Source organism: Squalius cephalus, assembly GCF_949319135.1.
Source record: "Squalius cephalus genome assembly, chromosome: 19".
NCBI lineage: Eukaryota > Metazoa > Chordata > Actinopteri > Cypriniformes > Leuciscidae > Squalius > Squalius cephalus.
The window spans coordinates 15,718,777-15,731,990 of NC_137140.1; the positions used below are offsets into that span (position 1 = coordinate 15,718,777).

The following is a 13,214-nucleotide window of genomic DNA, read 5'->3' on the forward strand; positions in this document are numbered from 1 at the left end:
TATTCCAAAGGTTGTAGAATGTTCCTAGTGACCTGACTGACTTACTACAGGTGAGATTTTAACAATACCTCCCTTACTGTGCGTTCAGTACACAAATATTAATTTGAAACAATTACTGTAATTCCCCTAAAGTATTTTTTCATACCTATCTTCAGTAAAATTTCGTTTAATTTATTATAATTCTGACTCTTGTCTTAAAATGACTACACTTCTAACTCCTGGGCTTAATAAATCATATCTGGTCATTGGGTCTTTAACTGTAAGTCCAAAAATACAGATATACAGTGGTAATCCATATTGCAACAAGGACAATAAAGCAGAAGTTTCAGCAGATATTCTTTAATGATGTTCCACTGTTTAAGGTACACAGTGAGCACAACCATTGGACATCTTTTCCAGGTAGCTTGTCTGGTGATAGTCCAATGCAGCATACATTGGGTACCATCTTTGGCACTGTTCACATTGGTAAACATGACAAGGATTAATTATGCAACAAACCACTAACAGTTATGTGTGTTAACCAATTACATAATGCAGTGAATAAATATTAAATAACATGTTCAATTGCTTAAATATTTTTGTTTACCCAAAGTAGTCCTGACTGAAAACATTTGAACAAATTGTATTCAAACACACACATTTGTTTTACTTAAACTTTTACACCACTTCACGAAAAGAAAATATAGTAAAGTAAAAAGTACTTGACAAAACAATCAGTTAAAGGGTTTATGAACATTATAAGAACAACTTAAACCAAGAGAGGATCAACAACAGCAAAATTTTGAAGAGGTGACATTGAAATATTACTCTAACCACAAGGAATTAATTACAATTTTTATGTATAATCCCAGTGGTATTCCATGAACAATTAGAAAGATAATAGAAATAAAACAGTGCACTGTACAGTATCTTGAATGCCTCCATGATCTTGCTGTTCATTATCTGTCAGATTTGCTGCACCAATGCGTACAGCTACAGTCACTACTCTTAATAATAATGTAGCCCAACCTTAAACAAACAAAACTCCTTATAGTGAATTACAGTATTATATTATTATGTAATACAGTATTATTAGGTATTGTCAAAATTTCACCTGTACTAAGTCAGTGTGGTCACTAGGAAAGTACTACAGCCTTTGGAACTTGAAAAAAATACTTTAGGTGAATTACAGTAATTGTTTCATAAACATATTTGATTATTGTACGTACAGTAAAGGAGGTATTGGCAAAATTTCACCTGTAGTAAGTCAGTCTGGACACTAGGAAAGCACTACAGCCTTTGGAACATGAAAAAATACTTTAGGTGAATTACAGTATTTTTTTCATAAACATATTTGACAATTGTATGTACAGTAAATGGTAAATGAAATGGTAAATAATGGTAAATAATAAATAATAATTTGACAGTAAGGGAGTTATTGTCAAAATTTCACCTGTAGTAAGTCAGTCTGGTCACTAGGAAAGTACTACAACCTTTGGAATATATATATATAAAAAAAAAACACTTAAGGTGAATTACAGTTTATTACATAAACATATGTAATAAACACATGTAATAATATGTTTATTGCATAAAGATATTTGATAATTGTACAGTAAGGAGGTTTTGTCAAATTTTCACCTGGAGTAAGTCAGTCTGGTCACTAGGAAAGCACTACACCCTTTGGAACATGAACAAATACTTTAGGTGCTTTTTTCATAGTATTTTTTTCATAAACTTATTTGATAATTGTACGTACAGTAAGGGAGTTATTGTCAAAATTTCACCTGTAGTAAGTCAGTCTGGTCACTAGGAACATGCTACAACCTTTGGATAATAAAAAATCCCTTTAGTGAATTAATGTAATTTGATTCTAAAAATATTTGTGTATAGTACTGTATGTGCAGTGAGGCAGGTTTCCTATCCTATAATTATAATGCACTTTTTATTGTTGCTAAAGGACAATCAATAGCATTAGAACACATAATGTGAGAGATATTTGCTGGTACAGCTGTAGTTAGCTAAAATGTAGTTGTCTGTTTGCACATAATAAAAAATATTACAACTTTTTAGACGGTCCCTATCTTGGTTACCACACTACATTGGACATTCAGTGGACATTCGCAAGTTAGTATGCCATTAAAACAATAATTTCCCATTTTGATCGATTGTGGAAAATGTAGTAGTTGATCATATTTGTAGTCCATATCATGTAGCTGCTTAGAATTTGCAAAAATTAGCTTTATTGCACATATAATTAAAAAAGTTCTTAAACGCGAATGTGCAAATATAAAACCAACTTTACCTAAGTCAAACAATCATGGTATGTGTTAGCCCAACACAGAAACGTAAAAGTAAAGCACGGCAGAAGTACACCAAAGTATTGCTCTATTCCTTATCATATAACTCCAAGTAATAACAACGACAAACATTCAACACATTTCTAGACAATTGAGAGTGAACATATATTGTTAGCTGGTTAGCCAGAGAGCTACAACCTGCACGGAGCGTACACAACTAAATACGTATTGAGCATGCTACAAACATACCAGCAACAATCATTAATCATACTTGCAGGTTATGATTCGGAGGAGGAAGAAGCTGGTCTAAATAAACTGGGTACTGACCCATCCTTCAATAACAACCGGCTTGCGAATCCAGCGTTGAACGGATTTATGTTAGAGAAGCAATCGTCAGTAAAATGATGGGAACACAGCTCAAGGTTCGGGCTATACTGCTGTGGTATTGTTGGAAATATGAACTTTAACCACTGATTCTTCACATGCTCGTCATTGGGCAGTGAAAAAAATGGCTTTAGCTTTACATTGTAGAGCACAGCGTTTTCTCGAGATGATACTAATCAGCTGCAGTGTTTGAAGGGGTTACATTTTTCCCTGGTGTCTGCGTGCACAATAAGTGGGCGGGCAATATGCTAATGTTTCATCTTGACGTCACAACGAAAGGGCTTAGGACTCATTTGAAAAACAATTCATTTCATTGACTCAGAGTCAACTCTTACTGTCCCTGAGACAATATCTTTATATACGGTGCACTTTCATATTTAAAACTTTGCAGGATGTTTTCATTCACTTAGAGCTATGTGACACATTACATGAAAGATAATTTTAATAAATCTATAATAGAAGCTCTTTAAGTATAGTTGGAAAAATTCCACTTTAGCACAAACAAGTATATTAAATACAAATTTAGTTGAACTTTAGCACTACTTTTGGACAACTAAAATGCATTTAGTACAAAATTTGTTGTTCCAATTTAACAGACTTTAAGTATACCAATGTATAGTGTGGCATAAATACATTAGGTATACTTAATTGTGCTTAAGTAAACAAAATTTTCACTAGGGACCAAAAGGCGAGGATGACACATTTACCCACAAAGATAGCTGTTTAATGTTGTATTATGAAGCAGATGTGCCAGTATGCGCTCTCTCATAGCTTTTTTTTTATTGAGGTGGGAACTTTCTAAAAGAAATCTGTTTTTCTACCTCTGCTCATGTGTTTTATAAATAAAACATCTTCACTACTGAAACCTACATTATATTTCTCAGCAATGAGGTGATAACTTCGCTGTAATTAAACTAACAAGCTTTACTATTTACTAACAAGCTCGCTCTCTCTCTCGTTAATTCATTCGAATTAATTATTATTATTTTTTTAATCTTACAGCGCTATACTTTATTTCACTTCAGAATTCCAGATCTAACAAGCCGTAGATAAAATAACAAACAAAAATGACCATTATTTTCTGGTCTTTATTAGTTCGGTCAGATACATCCATGACAGCTGTTATCTTGTCCATGCTGGCAAATAATCATGGCCACATGATATGAACTACATAAATAATTTTAATAGCACTGCCATTTAAAACCAGAGGGCCTACCATGTGCACAGTAAAGCGATCACCGACAATTGTTTTGGTTGGGAATTAATGTAAATACAGATATCGGAAACCAGTCATGTCTAAAGTGAATGTAAATAGGCGGGCCAAAAAATCGGATATGGTCAAATGATCACATATGTACATTAAGACTTGCAGTGTAAAACGCAGCCTAAGTTTTTGGACGCAGCCCCTATCTCAATATGATCAACTTGTTTACATTATCCACAGCACCACCCAATAGATTAAGTTATGTGAGTTTTAGTTTGCATGCTTAGGACTTTCATGGATTCACTGCAATTACGGCCAGCAAAGAAACATGTAGCAATATTCGAATAGTATTTTTATTTTTTGAAAAATTAATACAGATCGAATATTCGTCTATTCGTGCACACTCCTAATACTTTTCTTAATATCATTACTTTATGTGATGCTATCTTTTTCATGTATGATTTATTTATTTATTTTCACATTTTGCCTGTTCACAATTTTGCTTCTTCATCAGTGAGAGAGAGTGTATAGCTTTTGTGCCACACTCTCCAGTCGGTCCCTGTACTCCAGGTTACTATAGTTACACTGGGGTACTCCGTCCATTCCATACACTAGACCCCAGCAGCAGCAGGCAATCACTGCAGTGCTGTCACTGTCTCCTGTAAAGAGAGAAGTTTTTAGTCCAACATAAGTTAACAGTGTAAAAAAAGTCTTGGTTGCGTATGTAACCCTTGTTCCCTGAAGGAGGGAATGTATGGGATTATTATTGTGCCTTTAAAATTGAACGTAAGTTTTCAAGAAATGAATGAAAATATAAATTGAAACTTAATAACTCCGGTCTTTGAGACTGAAAAAAAATAAATCGCAGGCAAACATTTTGACTTTGTTTTTAATACACTGCATGTTTCACTAACTGTTTTCTCTTTTTTCTTTTGCTGATCTGTACTTACAAATGTGCTTCCAGAGTTTTCATTTACGCTTCTGAAGTTTTCGTTTATTCTCCCTGAGTTTTCGTCCGCCATTCAGGCACATAACTCTTGTGGGGGCTAACAATGATGTGTTCATTGACTACTGAGTTTTTGGTTGACAGATTCTTGACCTGGAAGTGAAGACATCAGTGTTGTGTTTACATGTGAGCATCTGTAAGCGGCTTCCTATTTAATTTTAGTGATATAAAGTTAGGAGTTTTGTTTTTTAATTGTATCTGTATTTATCTACTGCTACACTACATGGTTGAGATGAGTACCCTAGCAACCGTTTTGCAAGACCTATATCTCTGTATCAGAACATCGTATAGAGATCAGGGTTGGCTCTTTTGACTCATGCTAGCAAACAGCACTTCCAACATGCAACACATGCTAGCAGTGAATAGCTACATGCTAATAGCGATTAGTTAAGTGCTAAATCATGCCAAGATCATGCTAAGAACTCTATAAAAACTTCATAGAAACCATCTGTGACAACTACCAACCACCTATTAACACCATAGCAACCACCCTGAACAGCCTAGCAACCCCCTATAAACGCCCTACATCATAGTAACCACTCAGAAAACCCTAGCAACCGCCTAGCAACACCCTAGCAACCACCCAGAACACCCTAGCAACCACCCAAAATACCATATCAACCGCCTAGCAACCGCTTAGTAACACCATAGCAACCACCCAGAACACCATAGCAACCACCCAGAACACCCTAGCAACCACCCAAAATACCTTAGCAACCGCCTAGCAACACCATAGCAACCACCCAGAATACCCTAGCAACCACCTAGCAATAGCATAGCAACCACCCAGAACACCCTAGCAACTGCCTAGCAACCACCCAGAACACCCTAGCAACCACCCAAAATACCATAGCAACCGCCTAGCAACCGCTTACTAACACCATAGCAACCACCCAGAACACCATAGCAACCCCCTAGAACACCCTAGCAACCACCTAGCAACACCATAGCAACCACCCAGAACACCCTAGCAACCATCCAGAATACCATAGCAACCACCTAGAAACCACCTAGCAACACCATAGCAACCACCCAGAACACCATAGTAACCGCCTAGCAACCACCCAGAATACCCTAGCAACCACCTAGAAACCACCCAGAACACCTTAGCAACCCACTAGAAAACCCCCAACAACTTTTTAACTTTAAACAACTTAAACCTTAAACTAATTTAGGGTTAGGGTCTAACTAATCTATCTTTCTTTCTTTCTAACTAATCTATCTATCTTTATTTCTAACTAATCTTGCCTTCTATCTTTCTTTCTTTCTTTCTAACTATTCTTTCTTTCTTTCTTTCTTTCTTTCTTTCTATCTATCTATTCTTTCTTTCTTTCTAACTAATCTTTCTTTCTCTTTATTTCTTTCTATCAATCTTTCTTTCTTTTTTGTTTGTTTCTTTCTAACTAATTTTTCTTTCTTTCTTTCTTTCTAACTAATCTTTCTTTCTTTCTAACTAATCTTTCTTTCTTTTTTCTAATCTTTCTTTCTTTTTTCTAATCTTTTTCTTTCTTTCTACCTAATCTTTCTTTCTTTCTTTCTAACTATTCTTTCTTTTTTCTTTCTTTCTTTCTAACTAATCTTTCTATCAATCTTTATAAATAATCTTTCTTTCTCTTTCTTTCTATCAATCTTTCTTTCTTTTTTGTTTCTTTCTTTCTAACTAATTTTCTTTCTTTCTTTCTTTCTTTCTTTCTTTCTTTCTTTCTTTCTTTCTAACTATTCTTTATTTAGTCTTTCTTTCTTTCTTTCTTTCTTTCTAACTATTCTTTATTTTGTCTTTCTTTCTTTCTTTCTTTCTTTCTTTCTTTCTTTCTTTCTTTCTAACTAATCCCAGTTAGCAAATTTCCTTTGGCAAAGATGTGGGCCAGATAAACAGCTGAGCTGTGGCCCAGATTAGTTTGTGTTTGCCGGCCCAGATATGGCCCACATCTCCTTTGCCAGAACTGAACCAAAGGACTGCCATAACTCCACCAAGCATGAGCCAAATACTACAATTTCATGTGGCCCATATGAGAGTCTGGTATGCAACTTTAGTATGGTTGAGTTCTGTTAAAATCTAACGGCCCTTATGTGGCCCACATGCAGCTGACAGTATTTAAAGTCTTATTAATTCACAGGTAAATTAAACACTCAACAAATGTACTCAAAACTATTTATTTTGACAAGCATTTAAATAATTACAGCAAAAGTGTTGTACTTAATTACAGTAGTTAATTACATTTCATAAAAAATAAATATAATTACAGCAACAGAGTTGAATTTAATAATTACAGTAGTATTCAGTTGAAAACATTTAAGAATACATAGAATTACAGCTACTCATTTGTACTTATTTTAAGTAGAATTCAGTTGAAAACATTTAAGAATACAAATTAATAATATAAATAGCATTCTAAGTTAATTTTTTACACCAAAGTTCAAAACACTCGATCAAAGCGTGTATTAATGTTATGTTCAATTAGTCTAATGAGAGTAATACAAATAAATCACAGTAATTTGATTTTAATTTGGTAAAGAGAACTTTAAAGAGAAATTGAGAAAGTTAAAGCAAACTTGAAAGGTAAAGAGTTGAGAAGTGTGTTGATGTGCAGAGAAGTCTCCAATGAGGGTCGGCAATGTGTTGACCTTTTCCAGTAAGGGGATTCTGCCTGACTGCACCTGCAATAAAGAAGAATTGAAATAATGTTAGCAGCAATACAACCTGGAAGCTAGAGCTGCAGGATAATGAGAAAAAAATCATTAATGTAAATTTCCTTTAATATTTTAATTGCAATTATTAACAAACTAAACACCTCTGAATTACCACAGTATTAAAGTTTTTTCCCAGTAAATTTTCAAAAGGAATTGCAAATTGTATTTTTCAATATGTGGACCAGAATTATACAGTGGTGGTCAAAATTGATGGCACCCCTGATAAATATGATAAAAAATGGCTGTAAAAAAATAAATCTGCATTGTTTATCCTTTTGATCTTTCATTCAAAAAATTGGCAAAAATCTAACCTTTCATTGAAGTAAAAGAATTGAAATTGGGGGTAAATCACATTATAAAATAAATGTTTTTCTCCAAAACACGTCGGCCACAATTGTTGGCACCCCTAGATTTTTTTTATGAGAAAAATATCTCTGAAGTATATTCCAATTAATATTTACCTTTATTAGCACACCAGGGTGACTAAGAACATGAAATTGTCCAGCTATGACTTCTTGTTTCACAGCAGTTTAAATATGAGGAAACACAAAGGCCAAATTCCCTTAATCATCCATCACAATGAGTAAAGCTAAAGAATATAGTTCTGATGTGCAGCAAAAGATTGTTGAGCATCATAAAATAGAAAGTGACTGTAAGAAAATAGCTAAAGAATTGAAAATCCCCATTTTGACCATCAGGGCAATTGTAATGGTGGCACGCCCTTGCAAAAGGATTTTTAAATTAATTCGGGCGCCAGGTAGAATTAAGGTCTACCACACATAATTTATACCAGGATAGCTCGTAAGCCACCAGTTACACAAAAACAAATTGTATAAGCATTAACCTTCTTCACAAAACATCCCACAAGAAAGATTTAGTGTAAATATTTATATTATTCTTTTACAAAACCAAAAAAAAAAAAAACATTTCTCACAACAGAGGTTACAATAACGAACCACAATGTCTTTGATGTAGGTCGAGTGTTGTAGGCTCGCAGTAATCAATAGTCCATGATTTGCAAAATATAACTCAAGATATCACATTTACACCCATATGCAAAATCGTCACGCTCAAAAATAATCATACAAAAAACAGGAACAAAAGAAAAGCGCTCGCTCTGAGCGTATCTTGAAAGAGTTAGAATGAGTAATTGTGAATGTTCGTTTGTGTGCGTGTGTGTGTGTGTGTGTGTGTAACGTTATGTGCGTTTATCACTGACGTGAATGCACAATGCCACAGAGGAGACTTTCGGGCTTGAGTGGAACGGATTTGGAGTGAGTACCTGAGGTAAGGCTTTAAAACAGGCAACGCTCAGCAGCTGGTGTCTGAAGGTTCCAAAAATGCGGCGATTAAATCCCTTTTGGCTCGTTCCCTCTGTTGACTGTAAGCTACCAACTCGAAACAGTGTGCGTTTGGTAAAGTTCCACGTTTGGTAAAGTTCCACGTTTGGACTTGACTTGACTTGACTCATTAGCGTTACTAGTAATGTTCACTTCCACGCAGATCTTTAGTAGCAGACGAAAGATTCATGCAGTGAATGAAGAGAACCGTGTGCTATGACTGTCTGATGTCAGTCCCCTGCTGTCTTTACGTTTACCGTCCCCCTCTCCATTTCCTTACCGCTTCCTTTTCATACCCTCTGCGTCATCCTTTGTCTGTCTCCTGATTGGTCACTTCAGTTCATTCATGTGATCGTAATTAAAAGGTGCAGGTTCATCACGAAATTGTCACACAATAATTAAGAAGTTATAAATAATCATCTAAAGATGTTACGAATCTGCCAGGAAGAGGACGTGTGTCTATATTATCTTAATGCACGGTGAGGAGGATGGTTTGAGTGGCCAAAGACTCTTCAAGGATCAAAGATGGAGAATTGCAGAGATTACTTGAGTCTTGGGGTCAGAAAGCCTAAAAAAAAATTATCAAACAACCCCTACACAACCACATGTTGTTTGGGAGGGTTTCAAGAAAAATGCTCCTCGCTCCTCCAAAAATAAACTCCAGCATATTCAGTTGTCAGACACGACTGGATCTTCAAAAGGGACCGGATTCTGTGGTCAGATGAAACTAAAAAAAGGGCTTTTTGGCAGCAAACCCAGCAGATGTGTTTGGTGCAAACAGGGATAAAAAGTACCCCATGCCTACGGTTAAATATACTGCTGGATCTTATATGTTGTGGGCCTATTTTTTTGCTGGAGGTCCTGGACTTCTTGTTCAGATACATGGTATTATGGATTCTAGCAAATACCAACAGATAAAAAATCAAAACCTGACGGCCTCTGCTAGAAATCTTAGAATGGGCCGTGGTTGGATCTTCCATCAGGACAACGATCCAAAACAAACATCAAAATCAACACAAAAATGTGTTAGGGAACACAAAAAGAAGCTTCTGCCATGACCGTCCCAGTTCCCTGACCTGATGAGTGGGCTGAACTGAAGAGAAGAAGCACCAACATGGATCTGGGAATCTGAAGGATCAGGAGCGATTCTGTATGGAGGAATAGTCTCTGATCTCTGGTCAGGTGTTCTCCAAACTCATCCGGCATTATAGGAGAAGACTCAGAGCAGTTATCTTGGCAAAAGGAGATTGCAAAAAGTATTTAATAACAGGGTGCCAACAATTATGGCCAGCGTGTTTTGGAGAAAAACATTTATTTTATAATGTGATTTCCCCCCCACTTTCAATTCTTTTACTTCAATGAAAGGTTAGATTTTTGTGAATTTTTTTAATGACAAGCACTGTCATTTTTTAATTTACAAGCACTGCATGTATTCTGCTTTTTTTTTTTTTTTTTAAAGACATGCACACTCTAATGTAAATCGTGATAATGTAATGTAAATGTGTTTGGCTCGATCTCAAGGTGCAAATGACCCTATAGGTTGATTTTACTCCGAACCATACCTTTAAGCTCTGAACCAAGAATTTGTGACTATTACTATTACTGAGATAACAGAAATAAAAATACAATGTTCTGTAAAGCGGTTTTGAAAAGTTGTGCATTGTGCAAAGTGCTATACAAATAAAAGTGACTTCTAAAAAAGGTCTCACCAATGACAACTTCCTTTACGACCAGGCGTTGGACACCAATCTTCCCATTGACTTCTCTCCAATTCATAACGTGCCACAGCAGTTGTAAAAGTGCCTTTCAGCACTCTCCACACGGTGTTATTCAAGTCAAACCCACCAACCAAACCCAGATAGATCTGATAGGAAAAAAAAACATTGTGTAAGTGGTTGAAATATGCATTTAACCCTCATGTGGTGTTCAAAACCCTATAACACCTGTGTTGTTCTCGGACAAAAATGGCCGGCCTATAATAAATAGCTTATAAATCACTCATTATACCATATTTTCACAGAATCTTGGATTCAATCTTTTTGTCAACTTGTTCTCTTTCAATTAGGACTGGTTTTATATTTCAATTTGCATCTGAATAATCGCAAGCCTCATTTTTTGAGTAAAAATAATAATAAATAATAATAATTTTGGAAATATTAAATAAAATCTGAAGAAAATTGCCACTGTTGATCACACTAGTCTACTTTAAAATTTCACCAGAAATGTTGTTTTGAAAAACTTTTATTTTGTACAAAATGGCACATTGTCACACTTGTGGTGTTCCCGGACAAAAATGACCGGCCTACAAAAAATAGCTTATAAATCACTTGTTATGCAATATTTTCACCCAATATTGGATTCAATCTTTTTGTCAACTTGTTCTCTTTCAATTAGGACTGGTTTTATATTTCCATTTGCATCTGATTAATCGTAGGCCTCATTTATTTGAGAGTAGGCGTCTCATTTTTTGAGTAAAAAAAACATTATTTTTGAATATTTTTGGAAATATTAAATAAAATCGAAGAAAATTGATTGATAGTTGATCACACTAGTCTACTTTAATTTTTCACCAGGAATTTTGTTTTGAAAAACTTTTATTTTGTACAAAATGGTACAGAGTTACACTTGTGGTGTTCCACTGGGCCATTGAGGGCCATTGAAAGTGAATGGGAGAGAGTGAAAAGTTTTCAGGAGCATGTTCATTATGTTTATGTTCACATATGTGCATGTGATGGATTATGGTGAGCTTGGGCTCTTTTTAATCTTAACAATCTCATGTAAATAATGATGTGCCATTTTCCACAATTTATGCATGCTTCATTGAGTTACGAGTTAAAACGCGACATAAGTGCTAGGCTACATCTATATTCAAGGCTCTGTGTGCGCTTGTTGGGGTTCCTGTGTTACAACTCCATTAGGAATATCTTTAGATCTGAGTGATGGATTATGCTGAGTTTGGGCTCTTTTTAATTGTGATAGTCTACTGAAAATAATGATGTACATTTTTCTACGATCTGTGCATGCTTCGTGAAGTTATGAGCAAAAACCAAACGCGAGTGCTTCATGGGTATATACTTGGCTAGGTGCGTCTGGTATTCTCTGTGTTAGAACGCCATGAGGATATCTTTAGATCTGATTGATGGAATATATTGAGTTTGGGCTCTTTTTAATCGTGAGCTCCTGCTGTAAATAACGATGTGCCATTTTCCATGATCAATCTATGTTTCATGAAGATACGAGTAAAAAGGCCAAGTCTAAGCTACCTTACTTGGCTACGTGAGTCCGTGAATTTCTTTTGTGTTAGAACTCCATGAGGAATATCTTTAGTTCTGCGTGATGGATTATGTTGAGGACTAATTTTAATTGTAAGCATCTGCTGTAAATAATGATGTGTCATTTTCCACAATCGGAGCATGTTTCATTAAGTTACAAGCGGAAATGTGTCTAAAATTCAGCATCCATATATGGTTTACACATGGGTCTCTTGAAGGGCTTCTTTTACAAAAACCTCACTCAAGTTTAGTAAAAAGCCTGAAACAATTATGCTTGTTGTATTCTACTCATTAAGACCTTTCAAATGACATATGACACATGACTATCTGAGCTGTATGATGCATTTGACATATTGCTGAATGCAAAACAAAAAGGTAGTTTATAAATTATGTTTTTTTCTTCTTCTATTTATCAGCAAATAACTCAGCGCTACTTAGGAGTTTATCAAATTGGCTACATTCATTGTAAATTTCAGACTCAAAGCTTTCAAATGACACATATTTTAAGTTGATCAAGGTAATATTTTTGAAAAATATTATGATTATTTATTTCGCAGCTAGGTGGCGCCTGCGGGGGGTACACTCCGTTTTAGAGTGATAACTCAGCACTCGTTAGGATTTGATCAAAGTGATTAGATGCTATTAAAAAGCTGAGATTCTAAGCTTTAAAATGATACATATTTTGTGTTGTTCCATTCATTGATTGCATTGGTCTCTCCCATTCACTTTCAATGGCCCATTGAAACAATGGCCCACAATGGCCCTCAATGGCCCAGTGGAACACCACAAGTGTAACTCTGTGCCATATTGTACAAAATAAAAGTTTTTCAAAACAAAATTCCTGGTGAAAAATTAAATTAGACTAGTGTGATCAACAGTGGCAATTTTCTTCAGATTTTATTTAATATTTCCAAAATTATTATTAATTATTATTATTTTTACTCAAAAAATGAAATGCCTGCTCTCAAATAAATGAGGCCTACGATTAATCAGATGCAAATATAAATATAAAACCAGTCCTAACTGAAAGAGAACAAG

The 13,214-nt window shown here is 35.2% G+C and overlaps 1 protein-coding gene across 1 annotated transcript in view; it reads right to left on the reverse strand.

The window, feature by feature from the left end:
- Positions 1–329: 329 nt before the first annotated feature.
- The window catches only part of adprh (ADP-ribosylarginine hydrolase), a 307,627-nt gene continuing 294,742 nt past the window's right edge, over positions 330–13,214 (reverse strand). The window contains exon 8 of the mRNA XM_079852062.1: positions 330–4,526. Coding sequence (XP_079708188.1) covers positions 4,378–4,526 — 149 coding nt within the window. The 3' untranslated portion in view covers positions 330–4,377. The remainder of the gene's footprint in view (positions 4,527–13,214) is intronic.